The sequence below is a fragment of the Callospermophilus lateralis genome, chromosome 4 (assembly GCF_048772815.1).
Source record: "Callospermophilus lateralis isolate mCalLat2 chromosome 4, mCalLat2.hap1, whole genome shotgun sequence".
NCBI lineage: Eukaryota > Metazoa > Chordata > Mammalia > Rodentia > Sciuridae > Callospermophilus > Callospermophilus lateralis.
The window spans coordinates 99,698,272-99,718,513 of NC_135308.1; the positions used below are offsets into that span (position 1 = coordinate 99,698,272).

A 20,242-nucleotide genomic window follows, 5' to 3' on the forward strand; every position below is an offset into this window, starting at 1 on the left:
TATGTGACTTAGAGTAATGGCTAAGCTAATAACCTGCCTTTTTAAATTAGAAGTAGAGATTTTTCACTTGCACAATCTCTCAGAAGATTCTTTGATAGCTCAAGTTCTTTCAGTAACCTCCTCCCATCTGGATCTTAAACATGCAAGCTTCTGGTGAGCTCTAATTAAAGCAACCTCTGACTTTGAGAGAACAGCAGGATAGTGCTTTGAGGACCCTTGGAAATATCACCACATTAAAGAAATGATAAAAAAAAATCAGGTTGGGGCATTTACATGATATTTTTCCAAAAGCAGACTGATATGATGGAAATTTAAGTCTTTGGCTACCAATATATTAAATGCCGATGAATCAGACTCCTGGTGAAATTTTTAGGAGTTTTGTAAACAGCCTATAGGAGACATCAAGCATGTATATAATTCTTTGGATTTAGGTTTCAAATCCCTGGTTTAAAATTACTAAATTTCCTCATAAAATAAATGACAATTAAAAGCACCTATGATTATTAATCTTCAAGTCTGCCATTTGATGACCTAAGTCAGGTGCAAACTATAGAATTGATTTTTATTATTGTTGTTAGATCCATGTGATATCCATATTTGGACATCAAGGGGTTTCTAGTGATTGTTGCTTTGTTTGCTTAGGCTTCAACCACTTTCTTACAGATGTGGTGCAGAACTATCTCAAATGTGTGCCAAATTCGCCATTCTCTAAATTATGGAATATGCCATAAAGGCTGTGCTGCTAGCTTGGATTTTGATAAGGTAGAAATATCTTTGATAAGTGAAATATTTTTATTAATTTTAGGTAGATGCAGATTCGAATCATTTTTAAAGATTTTAAAGGTTTTTCTTTTTTTTTTTTCTTGTCAGCACCGCTTTGTGGAAAGAGTTATCAAGGTGATTGTTCTTTGTAAAAATGGCTGAATCAGTCTTATGTCCTTTTAATTTGCTTATTTTGTAGAGTGAAGGTCTGTGAAAGATAGCTATTTTTAATCCCAACCCTAAGCATTTTTCTTCCTTCACCCTTCCTCCTAATTTGTAAGGTCAATGATACTCACTCCTTTCACTGATAGCAAATCCTATCTGTATGAAATCAGCTTATCTAAATGCGTTATGAATGCCCAGCAGGCCTGTTTCATGGAAATTAAATAAGTGAATAACTTTGTGATGAGAACATCATGAGGTCATGGCCACAGTCGCTTTAAAACTAAATGAGCAAATCTTCAGATCAATTTGCTTTTGCTTTTTTCCATGGTAAGAGCTCAGTGGTCATCTTCCTGTTGTAATTTTGGGATTCAGAGCCTCTGCAAGGCCCAGGAAACAAAGTCAGCTTCTAGGTTTGGGGTGGGTTGACGAGACCAATAGCCCTACCTTATGGGGTCTGAAGAAGCTTCCTCAGAAACTCTTCAGGAGTTTGAGATAAAAATTAGAACTATGATGTCTCTGTAGTCTTCCAGATACAGATGTTATGTTTGAAGACTTTGGTGTATTATGCTGGTATGCTATGTTTAACATCTTACTGTTTCCACATAGTAAAATGGTGGCTGGGGTCACAATAAGAAAAAATAATTTTGTCCTTGACATCTACACTACTCTATAGTGGACAAGTTTGCATTTCTACCTCGTGCCTCTTCATTTCACATTGTGAAACTTGAAATCTGGGATGTGAACACTGCTAGGACGATCATCTATTAGGATTATAAACAGCTCGGACAATAACTTGTGAGGGAAAATTTGTGTTTGTTGATGCTGTAATTTCTCCTCACATCTTCAAAAGATGCCCTTGCAAGCATTTGTATGTTAATGATATACCAAATCTTCCTCATCAAAATCACATCTTAAAAAAGATACAATTTTTTTTAGAAACAATTTTTGGTGCAAAGAATTATGTCAGTAAGTTTATGAGATGCACTTATTAATGCTTTAAAGTTCCATCTATTTTATCTCAGTGTCTCCTTATATTTTGAGGGATGTGAAGCTTTGCCATTGATAAATGCCATTCAGGTATCAGTAGTGCAAATGGAGGAGTGTTTGGTGGAGGAAAAGTGGGGTGAGGAGTACAACAGTTGTGAGAAGGAAGGAAAGGCTTATAGAATTGTGCTTATTGTAGGGGAAAAAAACCCTGAATACTTTTGATTTTATGCTTCAGTGTCACATGGGTCATTTAGTGATAGATTCAAGAACGCTCACTTTCTGTAAATAGTGGGGTTTATTTAGCTCACAATTTTGGAGGTTCAAGAACATGGTGTGAACATCTGCTTGGTTCTGGCGAGGACCTTCTTTGCTGTGTTACATGCCATATGGTAACACACCTCTTCTCTTTAGAAATCCCTACTTTAGGTATTTTGTTATAATACTGGAAAACAGACTAATATAGAATGCAAGTAGAGAAAAATTGAAGGCAACACCTATTGTAAACAGAGACTGAGAAATTATCTCTGTAGTGAGATAATGTAATTACTTCATTTTTGGGTCAAGACATAAATAGTGGGGACATATATAAGACAGCTGAGGTTAGCTAATTAGAATGCTGGAGGCTTGAACCCCAAAGACCCCAGATGTTTCTTGATTAGGAAAATAATGGCAGAAATTATTCAGAATTTTTTAAGTGTCTTGCCATTGTGTGTCAGCTATAAGTAATGCAAAAATATACAATGGTTAAAACACATCCAAGCTAAAAAGTAAATGTATACCTTCAGTAAAATCTTTGGCAGCTGTGGGTCCTAAAATACAACCTCACCCTGGCGAGAGAAATCTATGTCCTAAGTTGTTCTAATCTATGTCCTGTAGGTCACAATAATGTTAAAAGATAGGAGACCATGGTTTTGGACTGAACTCCTACAGTAGGCCTCTAAAGACCAGACCAAACAAAAATGGAGTCAGTCCCGCTAAATGCCATATAACCAATCCGAAACTTTAAAGAGGTAGATAAGATTTTCCTGAAAACAGGCTATTCCAATCTACCCAAGACAGCATAATAAGGAAGCTCCCTTTGCTTCAACCCTTGCAAAACAGTAACCTGGTATATAAAAAAAAAAAATCAATTGTTTTTCCTGATGCTGTTTCCTCATCCTCACCTTACAAAACCCACTGTTCTGCTATTGCTTACAACTCTCAATTCTCATTCCATTTTGTAAACAGGAGACTGAGCTGATTGATGAATTGCAAATAAAAGTCGATTAGATCTACGACCAAATTTGTTACAATTTTGTCTTTGATAGTAATAAAAATGTGCAAGGGTCCAGCTAATTAACTCTACTAAGCATGTGAAACAAAATAGCCTATGCTCCAGGCCTGCTCCCAGTGCCCTCCTTCCCTGACACCAACATTTAGACTCACACCCAACTCTTTCTCCATGTGCCATGCTCAGGAAGAGAGGCCTTTAAATATAGTGATTGAGTCATCTGATATAATCTTTAATTGCAGCAGTTATACACCCTAGTTACATATTAAACTGGGAAACACTTAGAAATTTATCTATATCCAGGTGCCATTAAATCATGTTCTCTCAGGATGATGGGACAAGATGCCTCATAAGAAGTACATAGTTTATAAATAACCTGAGGTAATGATTATACTAAGATGCACTGTGAAGACTAATTCATAGAAAGGACTCATTACTATGGGCTGGGGTTAAAAGAACACAGTTTAGAGGAGTTGGGGCTTGACTTGGAAAATGCCAATGATATTTTAAGTGGACATTAGGAGAGGGCCCAACAAAAGCAGTGTGGGCATTATGACTGGGATTCCATACTGATCCAGGTCTGTTGGGAAAAAGGGATCAGAGGCCTGGACAGTGTTAATACTCTTTGTGAAGCAATGGGAATTGGTATAAGTGGGCAAGATCAGATGATGGAGAAGACTAAATATAAGGTGAAGAATGCATTGTGGAGATACAATGGTAATTTGAGGCTTTTATCAAGAGGACAACATTGAAAGTGCTGGAGATTCCCAAGGACACCCATTCCTAGATTGGAATTTGTTTTCTGTAGTAGAGTGGATGACTTGGATCTATTATTCATCTCTCAATATATATCTTTCTTGTTGCTCATTTTCTAATGTCTGAATTTCCCAATACCTAGTTTGTAGATGCAATAACTAGCATGCATTTGAGTTTATGCAAGGTGTTCCTGGAATTTTTTCATTGCACAGCACCTAATAGCCACTCAGAAACTGAAGTGAGTATAAACAAATATTTTCACAATAGCAATGAGCTCTTATCTGATTAGCCTTACACAAATCACTTAATCCTTTCAGTCTTAGTTTCTTCATTTGGCCAATGAAGAGACAATACTAGACATTTTGTAATTTTACATAGAGAAGTAGCATCACATATATTTCTGATTATTCTTAGCCACACATACAATACGATTTGTAATTGAGATTGCTCCTTTCCTGGCCATCTATTCCCACTTTGTCTGTGTACACTATTATTTAGATGAGAACATGTGCATTATTTTTTCTGGTGAGTCCAAAGAAAAGTAACTGATGTTTGACAAGAAGAAAATATTGATCATGTTTATTTTTTTTTTTTGTTTTTTGAAAGGATGAATGAAAGTAAATAAAAAAATCTGCAGGTTAATAAATTAGACTGGCATAAATATTTGAGATGAGTAGAGAAAAGCATAAAACTTCATGTCACCCATACATGAAACATACAGAGCAAATAGTTATCCTTTTGAAGATTTTAATACAGACTTAAAAATGGACAATTTAATATTACAGTTATATACCATTGATTCTGTTAGATATGTGGATGAATGTGTTTGTTTGTTTTTCAGTAAAATAGTTTCATGCTTATAAAAGTCACCGTAGGTCAAGTTGGAACAAAGAGAACCACATACAGTAGAAATAAACCTGGTATTAAATAGGGTATAGGTAAGGAAAAATTATTATAAAGCAGTTACATTGTTGACACAAAAGAAAAATAAATAAAAACACTTCTCTATGTTTTGAAGGCAATTCACAATCATTTCCAGGAATTCTGTGAGAGTTTAAGGCCATTTGTTCTAAAGAAATGCTTTAATTTAGACACAACTTCACAAAACTTTAATTCTTGTAAAAACTGTACATGCAAAAACTTTACAATTAATTGTGGACAGGCAGATCAGTATATAGGAGTAGTTTATTTCACAAATGTGTTGTGCACTAAGTCACATAGTTGTATATATTGAACTGGGAATTTCACAAAAGACTCCAGCCTGTGCACCCTGTGTGGCAAAGTGGAATGGTGAGAACAAGGAATTCCAATCAAGAGAGCCAGTATCCCTTTGAATTAAAATATCTAGACAAGATATAATGGAATACAAAGTTTAAAACATCTGCTACATGGTTCATAGTTAAATAGTCTTGGTTTTTAGTCTTTCTAAACAGCATTATAATATAAGGATGCTACTTTTTACATAATGTATTTTCTGTGCATTTACAGTTCACAATGTTTGACTTTTTATTACTTCTACTTAGCGTTACAAAATATAAACTGAATGCTGTCTAAATTTAGAACCGGAAAAATTTGTGTTCTTATAGGATAGACATCTGCTAATCTTAAACTCCCATACTTGGCAAACATTGCAGAAAAATTAATTACTAAGCAGATGTGGCTTCTTAAGACAATTCAGTTTCTGAGAAATACAAGAGTATCTTCTTTCCCTATTTGCAAATGTATTTGTCCAGACAGTCATTCAAAGAGATATTGCTCTTGTGATTATAACTATTGCAATTTAGAAGACAAAGGATTCAATATTCAAAACTCTTATTCTTAAGAACAGTTATAAAAGTATTGAAATTTAAAAAGTAGTAACATGTAAACATTGATACAGAGAGACTGCTCTCCTATACATATAGCAGTCGAGGACAATATTTGAGTTAAAAACATAGTTTGTGCTTTTCCCAACAATACATTGGAAATTAGCTGTTCAGTCAAAAAAAAAAAAATTAAAGATTCAGAGAAGACATCCGTACTTTGCTTCAAGCATTTAAACATTTTTTTTCTGTTGCTCATGCAACAACCATATTTACAGTTTTGGTTTAGGAAGAGAATTAATTTTGGATCCAAGAAAGCACGTTAACTAGTACTGCTGAAACCAAACTGAGAGAAGTATCTTGATCCCTGGTTCATTACAGAGCACCAGGCACAAAGCATTGACTCAGCAGCTCTGACTGATGTGTAGGTAACATGAGCATCTAGGGGCACAGTCATATCTGTGTCTGCAACACATGTGTAGGTGGGGTGTACGGGGGAGGGGCGGGTGATGGCTTGATTCCTCGGGCCCTCATGTAGGAGAGAAACTGCTCGGGGATCTCGGCCAGGACATCTTTGGCCAGTCTAGCCATGCTCAGTATGTGGTTTCCACTTCTGTCAATGTAATCCCTGAATGGCACAAACTAAAACACAGGCAAAAGAAAGTTATTTCGTAGGCTCATAATCTCTATAAAAGACAAAAATCAGTACATGTAAACATTTGGTGGGAGGAGAGTCACGGAAGCCCAGGATAACCAGGAGATGAATGATGATAGTACATTTAAAAATATTTGATACACTATAAGCAACTATAATAGTAAACAAATGCTTTTAATATATACTTTATCTAAAAAGGGATACAATTCTTTTCTTTTCTTTTTTTCCTGCAAAACTAATGCCACTTGGTCCTGACACACTGATTATGTTGCTACATGTGTTCTACAATTTTGAGTCCTATATCCAGCCTGATGTCCCCAAAGGATGGAACATGTAACCTCTTCAGGGCTCAGTTTCCTGTCAAGTGGAGTAAATACATGTCTAATTCAGTTCTGATCCCAAAGTATTACTCAATGCAGCATAAGGAACAAATATTACTCAATTCAATGTAAAAAAAATATATATATCATTAAGCAATCCTAAGTACATGTATGAGGACACAAATGGTGTGACTCTACTTTGTGTACAACCAGAGACATGAAAAATTGTGCTCTATATGTGTAATATTAATTGAAATGCATTCGGTTCTCATGTATAACAAATTAGAACAAATAAATTAATTAAAAAAACAACTATTGTTAGGAAACACAAAATGATCACATTGCTACAGTAAACCAAGTTAAGATTTTGAAAAATCAAATAGCAGGTGTAATGTCTGTAACAAAGTGAAAGCTGTCTATTAAAAGGAGAAATTTACTCCATTCTCTTTAAAAGAAGTCATGTTTGGGCTGGAGTTGTAGTTCAGTGGTAAAAAACTTGAGTCACTAGTGTGAGGCACTGGGTTCAATCCTAGCACCACATTAAAAAAAAAAAAAAAAGGAACAAATAAAGCATTGAGTTCATATACAACTAAAAAAATAAAACTAAAAAAAAAAAAAAAAAAGAAGTCACGCTACAGGCAGAAGCATACCTTTGTCACTAAAATGTTATCCTGTTTTGCTGTTAGGAGGAAAATTCAGAGCAGATTTCAAATCAGTGTGATAGAAAAGTGACACATCTTCCTTTTACCCCTAAAGGTAGCTAAGTCAGGGTAAGAAAAACTTAACAGTGAACGTAATTCAGCTGAGAACAGGGAGGATGTGAACTTTTGTGATGTCACATTATATAGCTATGCACAAGACTTGACATTTTTAACAAAAAAGTAGAGAGGTGACAAAAAAAAGTTAAAGTTTATATTCTCTCTAAAACTTCAATTAGAACAGTGAGAAAATAGAAATCAATGTAGGTAAGGATTAAGAGGGAACAAATTACAATTGCAGTTACAGGTATTTTATTCTTACTTTAAAAGTCATGAAATTTTACAAATTAACATTTAGGAATGTTGATACAGTTAGTATACATATAGCTATTTTTTAAACTATTTCTTTAAAGGTTTGGTTTTTTGAAAACGAGTAGCTAATATGTTCATTTCGGGAAATAGAAAACAATGGATATTTCTTTAGAAAAAGGGGAGATCGTATCTGCATGTGTCTTACCTTAACTTTGGTCTTTTAGTTTTGTTTGATTCTTTACCTCTCATCATACCATGGACATGAAACTTATCTTTTAACCCTTTATTATCACACACTATGGAATTAGACTTCTTAGGTTTGAGGCCTGATTTTGGTACTCATTACCCGCATGGACTTGGGAAGATATTTTCCACTGTTGTCTCAGTTTCCTCTTCTATAAAATGACTATTATATATATATATATATATATATATATATATCATCTACTTCATTAGGTAGTTGCATTACATTAATTAACATATAAATTGTTTAAGACAGTGTTCAATCATAACATGTACCATATGTGATAGTTATCATTATCATCATTGCTAATACTATTCACCCATTTGTTCATTCATTGAGTTATCAATTTAAATATGAGGCTTTTCTCAACAGCTTTCTATTCACACTCATATCAATCATTGAGAATAAAAAATTATTATATTTTATATCTCTCAAATGGAAGTACAATAGCAACTAATCTAAAAAAGTAATTCATAGAATTTTGGTATGTTGAACACTTGTTTTTTTCATCTTACTAGCAGGTGTTATAGGATCTATAGATTTTTAAAATTGAAATAAATTAAAATTCATTTCAAACTTTTATGATTCTCTAGAATGTCACAACTACAGGTTCCCAGCCACTGTTCTCAGATCTCACACACTTATACAGATTTGTAAAGTCTCCTTATAAATGATGGGTAAGAAAGAAACCCTACTTTTCAACCAAGCATGGGAATATATATCTCATATAATTTAGGCATATCAGCTGGGGTCATAGACTGTAATGTGCCACTTGAGCCTGAGGTTGAGAATCGCTGTCCCAGCAAGTCACTGTCTTCCACAGAAGCACATTTCATCCTACATATATGTGGGGAGTAGAAAAAGAAGTTGGGAACTTTCTCCTCACTAACCTAAATAATCTATATCTTTTCCAAAGGAATATTCAATTTTTCAGTCCACTCTATAAGTGAGAAATGAAAATGGCAAATGACTCTTCGTTTCCTTTACTTCTTATTAGTGTCATATTCTATAGTTTTCATGATGAAATATGCCCTCATTTTTCTTGGAAGATGGATCATGGCCTTCTACCATTAGAGATTCCTACTCAACTACTCAGGCCAGTCTCTTTATTTTCTCTTTCAACCTTATTTCTGAGTCCTCAACTTGGGGACTTCTTGTTCAAAAAAATTCCCACACATTTGTGGCTGCAGGTTGACCATGAATTCAGCTGGACCCTTAAAACATTCAAATTAAATAATAAATAAATAAATAGATAAATTTTCACTCTTCAATAATTTATTACATTCATATGATAAATATCAATAAATGCATTCTGTACTTTATACAAATATGGTATCCTTAATACTCTCTACATCCTTTTCTCAAAATCCACAAGTATAAGGAAAACATTCCACATGGCTGCTCTAATGGCTGGCTTTGCCTGTTTGTGAAAACAAGTTGGAATTAGTTTGGGCAAATGGGCTTTTAGTTGCTGTTCTGCTCAATTTTGTTTGATTGTTCCTACTGTGCAGAGCTCCATTAGTGATTTTCAAGTCTAAGCCTTCAAGGTTATTATTCTCCTTTTAATGGAAAATATGATTTAAATATAATTTTTCAGGAAATGATATGCTGGTCAGCAACTGCATGCAGCTAGCAATGATGGCATTGAGTTATACACAATGGTCAATCCACAGCACAAACAAACAAACAAATAAAAAGCCTTTGCATATATTGACTTGAGGAAATAACTCACTTAAGTTTTAGAATAACAACCACAGGAACTCATCTTGCTTACTGTTTATGAAATTGAGATTCAATATGAAATTGAATCTCAAGGCAATGAGACATAATCACACATGAGATTCACTACATGAGTCAAGGTACAGCTACTTGAAATAGTGACAAACAAGTGCCTCCCCATCAGACTGTGCCAACACGCTAGCCGAAGATAATAATTGATATTGATATTAATGTATTTACTGAGCAACTCTTCAGTGGAAGGACTTCTGCTAAGGGATTTTTAGTATAATACCTCATTTAATTTTCACAAGTGTCTATCCATATTTTAAATTTACATAAGAGGAAACTGAAACTCAAGATGGTTTAATTAACTCACCTCTCAGACAGTAACAAGTGTCATTATTTGAACCTAAATTAATCCAACTCTGACCCATTATCTACTACAGGAATCTGAAAAAGGGAATAGATCCCAATAATGTTTAGAATTTTGCTTTTTAAGGGAGTAGGCATATTATCATAGAACACAGGTTTGGGAATCAGAATGGTGTTGGAAATCTCAACCTATCAATTTATGACTTAAGCAACCTGGCATAGTTGTTTAGCTTCCCAACTTAGGCCACAGTTTCTTTATGTGCAAGAGAATGTAGGCAAAAAGGAACTAGCATGTTTAGGAGGATATAAGATGATACGGGAACAAAGTGAAGAAGAGGAAACTAGTTCAGGTGTGGGAGTGAGGGTAAGACAGAGGGAAATTTTAAAATGGAAGATTTCCATCAGTACAGATGAGGCAAATGACATCAGAGGTAAAATGACAACAGAATAAGAGTAAATATTATGAAATTATGTGGTACAAGTACAGTTAATTTGTCTACATAAAATCTAGTATGTTTGTGTGTGTATTTAGCTGAAGAGGAAAACTGGGGTCAGATCATAGAGACTCTTAAATGCTATGTTGATGTTTTAGAATCAAAGTTATACAGAATACTTCAGAATATTACAATCAGATATATTAGAATTAAATCCAGATTCCACTTCTTGTTAGCTGTGTGATTATGGACAAGAGAAAATTGAACACATTTTTTTTTCTTTTGTAAAATATAGTAATCCAAGTACTTGTTTCATAAAGCTAATTAAGGAGGGAGTTATGTAATGCTGTACCAAGACCAGCACATAAAGCATGTCAGAGTTAGAAATTTCTACTATGAGAAGAAGCTGTTGAAGATTCGATGTAAAAATACCCAATCTACTATCCTTGACTCCCTGACTCTCTGCTGAACCTCGACTACATATTATTTGTAGTCCTAGGCTTTTGTTTGTTTACGAGAGAAATCTGCTTTATTTGTGGTTTATTTAACATGATTAGCTTCAAAATGTAAGAAATGGAAAGAAGAGAAAAAAAAATAAAGGAGTCTAAATGGACCCTGTTCTCTGGTAATAGTTTAGTTAGTTTGTTTATAGATATTTTCTGGCTAAGAGGAGATGGACAATATTAAGGGAAGATTGACAATATTATCCTAGATGTGCCCCTGCAACCCCAATATTCTAAATATTCAAAAATGCTTCTATTCTTGAAAATAACTCATTTAAAACAGTTTACAAAGGCTGAGAGAACATGGACTGCTTTGAAGGTGGAATATTTAACCTTATTCAAGATGTGAGACAAGATGCCAGTTCTTCAACATAATGTAAATGTTTGGCTTGCTTACTATTTTAAAAAGGTCAATCCCCATTGAGGAACATCTCTGTGAAATTAGGAAGAGTGCATAAAATCTCCCTAACTGAATGATGAAATGTAAAACAAGATGTCCCTTGTCATTAGGGGGCTCCTCATTTGCTGGCTATACTGTAATTTCCTGTCCACGTCTCTAAGAATGCTCTACTCTTTTGGCTTAGCGTTTTGTGGCAGAATCCTTCAAGTCATTGCCTGTATCCCCAGGTGTGTTCAAAACCTTTGGAAATCCCAGTATCACTGAAGGTCTAGTTATAAGGATTCTGATTCTCAAGAACAGGAAACTTAAATAATTACACTAACATGTGTCTATGCCGGTAGGCAACAAGTATTTTATGTTGTTACTTCTTCTGACACTCATCATGGGAAGAGCAAAGACGAAGAAACTTGAGTTCACACACAATGAAACAAAGGCCACTAGAGATTTACCGGCTTTTTCAAGATAGTGTCAAAATTGTACTTTCACAGATATATGGGTCCTATCTTAATATTCTACTCAATGGAGTAAATCCACTGAGAGACTAGTTGCATAATAAAGGACATTGTTTTTATAAATGCAAGCAAGCATAACTCTTTGTTTTCACTCCCATATCAATTCTTTTAAAGAAAATCTTAGTGATATGAACAATCTTGGCGACTTCCTGGTGGAGGAAGTAGTATTCTAAGTTTCTCTCAAGCATCATCTAGAAGGAACTATGAGATATAAGGTGTCCCTTGCTAATTTCATAACAATGCATTACAAGAGCAACATGACACTTTCTAAATGAGTTCAAATTCATACTTCCCTCTGGTAATGTAATTTCTTGGAAACTGTGAGCCGGACATTACAGAAAGCTTTTAGATAAAGTGTGTAATTACTTGGACTTATAATTATACTGATGAGGTTGGTGAATAATTATATGTTTATGAAAAAACACCATGAGATTCTTAAATAGATGACATCAACACGTCATCTTTCTCAGATGCTTTTAGTCTACAATCATTTATTGTATATCTGTGTGCTTTTTACTTTACCAATTATGTTAGAGTGGAAGTTTAAATCATATTTAATTATTAAAAAAAACTTATATGGTTGTTTCTGTTTTAAAATTCAATTTTACTAATTAATGCAAAAGTGTTTTTTAATCTTTAGGAACATTATTACTCTTTACATGATCATATTCATAAATTGATTATAAACTGACATTATTTTCTCTTTCACTATATTAATCATTTTTGTTGTTTTTAGTGACTTCTACTTCAGAAATATATTTTATGTAAGTCATCTCACTTAATTTTCACAATGCTATTTACCTTGCAGAACACTGAAATTTTGAGAGTTTATCCAATTATCACAAGTCAGGATTTGAACCAAATTCTGAATGATTCCAAATTATATTCTCTTAATAGGTAAATATATAAGTTTGATTATTTTGGAGATAGTACTGAAGTCCGTTGTTTGTTCATCCAAAAACTTCTATATACTGTGCTTAAATAATACTAAGACACTCTTCATTTCCTAGTTAAAAGATGTGCTTCACAGCCTTTTCCCCTTTGCATAACCTAAAAAGTATGGACACTCTAAAACATGCAACTGTTTAGCTGAATTAACTCCTTGCTTTCAATTATAAATTTTAACTGAATCTTTGATTATTGAATGCTTTTATTCTATTTACTCCCCAAACAGTAGTCAGCAGTTCTTTTTTTTTAATACACAACAGCAGAATGCAATACAATTCTTATTACACATATACAGCACATTTTTTCATATCTTTGTATATAAAGTATGTTCACGCCAATTCATGTCTTTATATATGTACTTTGTTTTTTTGCATTACAATTCTTATTACACATATATACCACAGTTTTTCATCTGTTTGTATATAAAGTAGATTATTTCTTAATTCTAACATATTCTATATGTAAAACATATGTTCTATATGTAAAACATATATTGTTATATATTTTATACACACATATTACATATATGCAATTTTAAGATCTATTTCTCCACTTTCCTCACCATAATCTATAGGCGAAATGTGACAATAATTATAATCTTTTTGTAACTATTTTATTTGCACTTTTTTTACTATGTTTACTTAATCTGGATATATATTAGCTGTTTTAAAACACTTAATTTTTCCTGAGGACTAAAGAATGAATAGACAGGCATAGTTTAAAAGACTGTTATGTTTCTAGCTTCTGATTTTACTGAAGGTCACAATAATGTTTTCTGAAAATAGTAAAGTAGGAAAAACACTTATTAGTAGATCCACTTATACCAATGAACCTGAAGGAAGAGAAGTGCTTAATATACATCTCACAGAGAAATAACCAACTTAATTAAACAGAACCTAAAATTTCTGATTTCAATTTAAGTAAGTTGCTTATTTTAAATTAGAGCAGACGTGGGCTCTTCACAATGAACAAAACATAATTTCTGCTTAGTTCCTCCCCCGCCTTCTTTCTTTTTTTGGAGGTACCAGAGATTGAACTCTGGGACACTTGGCCACTGAGCTACATCACCAGCCCTATTTTGTATTTTATTTAGAGATAGGGTCTCACTGAGTTGCTTAGTGCCTCACTTTTGCTGAGGCTGGCTTTGGAATCATGAACCTCCTGCCTCAGCCTCCCCTCAGCCACTGAGATTGCAACCATGCACCACTGCACCTGGCAATTTTTGCTTAGTTTCTTACCTGCACAATGTCCCTTTCGGCATATTTTCCTCTGGAGGAGACTCTTACGTCATCACCATCCAATTCAACCATTGCTTAAAAATAAAATACAATCAATGATTTATTCAGTATATTTTTATCAAAATTTAAAACTATAGACAGTAAGACATCAGTATATATATGTACACAGCAATATGTTCTATGTAATAACAGCAAGCCTGCCACCTTCATCTCTTCATTTATTTCTCCCACAAAACATGACTGAGTACAGCACTTTTTGATAAAAGCAAGACAAGACCTTGAATGGCCCTTTCAGATAGGCAGAGCCAGTACATTCAGGAACAGTCTTTGGGTCCATCTCTCTCTCCTATAGGTTCTAAACTTTAGTTACATGCTTTTATGACTGATTGGGCAAGTAATATTAGCCCATTAAATTTTAATTTTTCTTTCCAATTTAAGAAATTTGGCAGCAGTTTTAGAATTCTGGATGCCAAGTTAAACTGCATTCTCATTGGAACTACAACAAAGCTATATGTCCACGTTGCCCAATTTTTATTTTATAAATAAATTACAAAATAAAGTGACATTTTATCAGTTTTTATACTGATTGGATAGTTCGGTTTTTAGAAAGTCTGTTTTGTTGTTGTTGGTGGTGGTGAAGAAGTAATTTCAGCATTGCATAGATCAGCTGGTATTTGGAAATGCTGTGATATAATGGGGCAGCTGGTGGCACAGAATGCCATGCTGCGATTAAGAACATTTTCCAGAGTTTATTAAGTTTTCAGTGAGAATTTTCTAAATAATTAATTACATGAGGGATGCTAATTTGTACTTAAAGTATAATTCTATTACTTATAATTCATTTTGTATACACATGACATTCACCAGACTCCAGAGAGCCACATGCAATTATGTTTGCCTCTTTACCCCCCAAAACAAAATAATGCTCAGTCAGAATACAATCCACCTCTTCACTATTTTCTTCAGTCCTTGGATAATGTATTTGAGTTAAAAAACATTGTTTTCAATTTTATCTTTCTATATATGTTTGTGAGTCAAAGTTTCCGCTGAAGTAACACTAGTACGTACATCAGACAGCAAGCATTCAACAATTTGCTTAGATATACTACACAAATCATAATTTTGTAAGATGTATACATTATCAATAATAAGTTAATGAACTTATTTAAAATACAAAAGACCTATATTTTCTCCTCGATTTCTTAGGATATAAATATGATGTTCAAATATTTTCAATACTTACTTCCTATTTCAACTAGGTTAGCTTTCATAATTTTCATTATTACTTTGAGACAAAATGGCACATTGTACCTGGGCATAGTGGCCACACCTATAATCCCAGTGACTTGGGAGGCTTAGGCAGGCAGACTGCAAGTTTGAGACCAGCCTCAGCAACTTAGCAAGGACCTAAGCAATTTAGTGAAACCCTGTCTCAAAGTAAAAAAAATAAAAAGGGATCGGGATGTAGCTCAACGGTATAGCACCACTGGATTCAATCCCCAGTGCAAAACAAGCAACTGCACATTGATAGTGACAGGTCAGCAATCACAGAAAATTCCCCTTTATTCTCTAATATATTAATAAGCTACAATAATTACCCTGTGCTCACTCTAAAATGGGAAACAAGAATCCAGTGATAATCTAGGTCTCACCTTCCACAGTCCTCTAAATATCTATCGGTCTTTGAGACTGTTTCACTATCATTAATGAAGACAATGACAGTAATTCAGGTAATCCATATAAGGATGAGATCTTATTAAGCATATCTTACTTTTCAATGTGCCCTTTGGGTTAAAAGGTTTCAGGCAGCAAGAGCTGGAGGCTCTGCATTTGAGAGAAGGAGAAGGGATGGTGTGCAACTAGTGAGGGGCCACATCCACTCTTCAAGTTTTCAGACCATCTTATTCTCAAGGGGGCAGAGATTATGAGTCCCATTCCCTACAGGTATCCCAGCCTAGAAAGAGGTGCAGGAGAGACAGACCTGCACTTCTTTCTAGCCATGAGAGAAAATGAATTTAGAATCCTTTCTATTTACTCCTTCCCCGACTTTCATCAAAGCTGATGGCCAGATGCCGCTTTAAGTTTACTCTTTGACTGTCTTTTAAGGATAAAGAAACCATATTTGGAGAAATAATTTTTTATTAATGAAGGTGCTTTATATTGGAGAGGAAAGTCACCAAGGAAAATTACAAAGAGCATTTAAAACTATTCTTATTAAAATATAGAAATGGCTGGGTGCAGTGACACATGCCTGTAATCCCGTTGGCTTGGGAGGCTGAGGCAGGAGGATCATGAGTTCAAAGTCAGCCTCAGCAATTTAGCGAGGCCCTAAGCAACTCAGCAAGACTCTGTCTCTAAATAAAATATATATATAAGAAAAGCTGGAGATGTAGCCCAGTGGTTAAGCAGCCCCGAGTTCAATCCTGAGCAAGCGCGCACACACACACACACATACACATTGCACACACATATGTATAAATGAATGAGAATATTCACTAATCTAATAGTTTATTCTTATCTCCTCTCTTCTCAAGAACAGATAGAAAATTTTGCATTTCTTGTTCATGCCAACCATGTCTTTCTGAATAAAACTGTGTAGATGTAGACTTATGTGATTAACAGATATAATCTGCAATCTGGATTTCAGTCTTTACTTTGCTGGATTATATATATGAAATGTAAATTTATTCTATGGTAGATTTCAAAGTTCCAAGAGAGGCTCTTCTGATAGGATAGCAGTAATTTGACTGTAAGTCAGAGATTTTTCTATATTATGCATTATTGTTTCCTAACAGGATAGTTGACTTTTCTAGTACTCTTGAGTATCCTGAAAGTTTTCCATCCTATTAAAAGTTCTTTCTGGAGAAAATAGAAACCAGGTGTTGCGTGATACTAATTCCATATTCACATGTTCCCCAGGGAAAGTTTCAGTCTAATTTCCTGGAGGGGATTCTACTGGGAAGGTAACTTCCCTTTCTATCTGTAACAACCACATGCTGAAAAAGGAGTGAGTCATAGTATTACTAAGATTAGGAGAAAGAAATAAACTTGACTTCCCCTATCCTTGGAATGAATGTAGTTTCTCCTACGGAATGTTTACCAGCGAAAGCTCTACCCCATCAGGAGATCTGCAGATAATAATGATGTCATTTAATCTAAAGGTAATGGAAAGTCCAACTCTGTTCACAGGATAACTCCATATCTCAAATTCTGCATTGCTGGTAATATAAGCTAATATGCTGGTCCGAGTGATGCCTGAATATTTTTTTTCCAATTAGTTCAGAATCAGGGAGGGAAATGATGAATTATACCTCAAAACATAACAAATTCATTGGGAACAAAAGAAAAAAGAAGATAAATAGATATGGCTGTGGGATGAGGGTAGTGTCCAGATGGTTGCACCTGCTGTTCTTCATAGAAATACATGACCAAAAATATCAGGAAAGTGCTTTGTAGTTATGCACCATGTGTGGGGGCTCTTGAACAAGAAGAAAGGACTGAGGCTGACTATCACGGAGGTCATACACTTAACAGCAAAATTCTATAGGTGTCTGGAGACCCGAGATGTACCCATGAGTGGTGAATCCTTTAGAGCTAAAAGCAAACAATAGCTGAAGAAAAAATGAGTTTAGTCTAGCAATCAGTAATGTTTGTGAATCACAGTCCATCACTGATTACTGCACGTTATCAGGTGCACAAGCATGGAAAAGAAGGCATTCCTAGCTCCAGAGAGGTGTTTCAAATTCACGCCTGAAGTACTATGTAAGCTGATGCAAACACTGAGAGAAAATATTAGCAGAAACAGTAGCAGTCAGGACTAAATGACTTTTGCTTTAGAAACTGTAAGATGATGATCATGAAAAGGATGATCAGTCAAGCAAAAAATCTAAGGGAATCCAGAGTCAGCCAGATAGCTTTGCCCCTTGTGCTGTATCAGAGACTGACAGATCAGCACTATTCGTAGGCAGGGAGTCTGTTGGTTAAACAAGAATCACCCGGTCATAATCATACTCAAATGAGCCACATATGTGCCTAATTTAACCATTACTTACCAAGGATGGTTCCAAACATTCTAAAAGTATTTTCATTTCCAAAATCCCGAGCTAAATAAATAGCCATTGTTAATAAAAATACTAGAACCAGGTGAATGTTCTATGGTCATGCTATTGTTCAGCACAGTTTCCTAAAAGGAATTCACCAGATGACTAGAAATAGATTATGCCTAGTTTACCCAGATCACTAGTTACAAAACACCTGTAACTTAATTGACATTTGAATGAGGCCGGGGTCCACAAAGAAAACCACTCATGAGCCAATTTAGCATAATCATCTAAGGTCTCATTAAATTTCAGCTGGTCAGTTCCAATTCATTTTACTTTGCTCTTTCACATGACAGCACTTCTCTATTTATAAATCTAATGTCTATCAACAAGCCAGGGTCTGGAAACTTATTAAATTAACAATATTATGCTTATTTAACATTTCTTTTCACAACTTGATGATTTATTAATTTAGCACTCATCCTTAAAGGTTTTTAGTGAACTCAGAATGTGTTTTGCCTCGGGAACCAAAACTCAATTTATCACCCTGTCAGTCTTAAATATTATTTTGAGGTATAAACTATCGCTAATGATATGGTAAGCTACATGTTGAATTAATCTGAAAACTAGGGAGAGAATGTCCTATTTGGAAGACAGTACCTTTTACTTTGTTTACCTTAACAGACATCATCACGAACTGTCTATTTTTATGTCTACCTGGAAATTTTATCCAAACCCAAACAACCACATCCTTCTACAAAGGAAAAAACAATAAAAGTCTATGAGCTTGGCATATCAAACTCATTAGATTTCCAAGGAATGCTATTGCAATTTTACTACTTACCATCAAATTCAGCTGGTCCAACACCCACTATAATGATTGACATTGGAAGTTTTGAGGCCTTTGGAAAAAATAACACAATTAGCTTTCAATTGAGAAACTTGGTTATTAAGAAGAAGAAAATAATATTCTGAGTTTGATTTGATGTTTTCACAGATGTTCGTTAACACAGTTTTTAAACGTATCCCAAATTATTAATAGAATGATATACTTGATTCCACTCTTATCCTTTCCAAATTCTCTAAGTGTGCTAACCCAGTAGAGCATTCTTCAGGAATAACCAGCTCTATACAAAACCAAGGAACATATACTTTCATTGCTATTTTCAGCCCAAATCTTTCTAAGCTGATGTTGGGTGTCTTTAGTTGGTTTTTCATTTTCTTTCTTCTCCCTGGATCTATCAGTTGCTAAGGGATGGGGGGGACCAAATCATTGCCAGATTCATGAAATAGTACTACCATATTTTACTTCATTTATACCAAAGGTTAGAAAAAGACATTTTCACAGTAAATGAGGAAAAAAAAATGATCACTATAGAAAATAATTTTCAGAATTCTTAATTTATGTATTAAATATCCAGGAAATTGTGAGGGATACTGAATGTTTGATGTTTTTCCATCATTTGTATTACTTAATTTATATTATCACCTTAAATATTTAAATGGCAAGAAGGTGAGATCCAGCAACAGATAGATGGCACTCTATAGCAAACACATTTTCAGTCTGAAGGTCAATAAATTATGAATAATTGTTTCTCAGTGCATCATGTCCAATTAGTTAAAACCTAAATTATTAAGTCCATATTTTAAAGTGCAAACTAATGCCGCTGATGAAAGCATCAAGGAAATAGATAAATTCCAAGCATGTCTAGTTAAAAACACATAAACATAAATTTGTCTGCCTTTACCACTTTTTTGTTTGTTTGTTTTTTCTAAGAAAATCTATAAAGCATTTGATTTTCCCCACATGTAACTTTTTTTTCTTACACCAAACAGTTATATTTCTCTGTGTTTTTATTAAAACTAATTTTTCATTAAATGTCTACATTGTGCCAATCATTGCTAAGCCTAGGTATAGAAGGTGAGTAAAAGTGGGTATGATTTAATAGATTATTATCCAGTAAATAAAGACTTCTATAGACAATTTAGAACAGAACTGGGCACAGTGGTATATGCCTGTAATCAAAATAACTTGGAAGGCTAAGGAAGGAGGATTGCAAGATCCTGTCTCCAAATGAGAAATCAAAAGGACTGGAGATGTAGCT

General features: G+C 34.3%; 1 protein-coding gene across 1 annotated transcript in view; it reads right to left on the reverse strand.

The window, feature by feature from the left end:
* Nucleotides 1–5,107: 5,107 nt before the first annotated feature.
* Cpne8 (copine 8) overlaps nucleotides 5,108–20,242 on the reverse strand; it is a 198,158-nt gene continuing 183,023 nt past the window's right edge. Inside the window, exons 18-20 of the mRNA XM_076852766.1 lie at nucleotides 18,982–19,039; nucleotides 14,098–14,171; nucleotides 5,108–6,384 (exon numbers count right to left, since the gene is read on the reverse strand). Coding sequence (XP_076708881.1) covers nucleotides 6,196–6,384; nucleotides 14,098–14,171; nucleotides 18,982–19,039 — 321 coding nt within the window. The 3' untranslated portion in view covers nucleotides 5,108–6,195. The remainder of the gene's footprint in view (nucleotides 6,385–14,097; nucleotides 14,172–18,981; nucleotides 19,040–20,242) is intronic.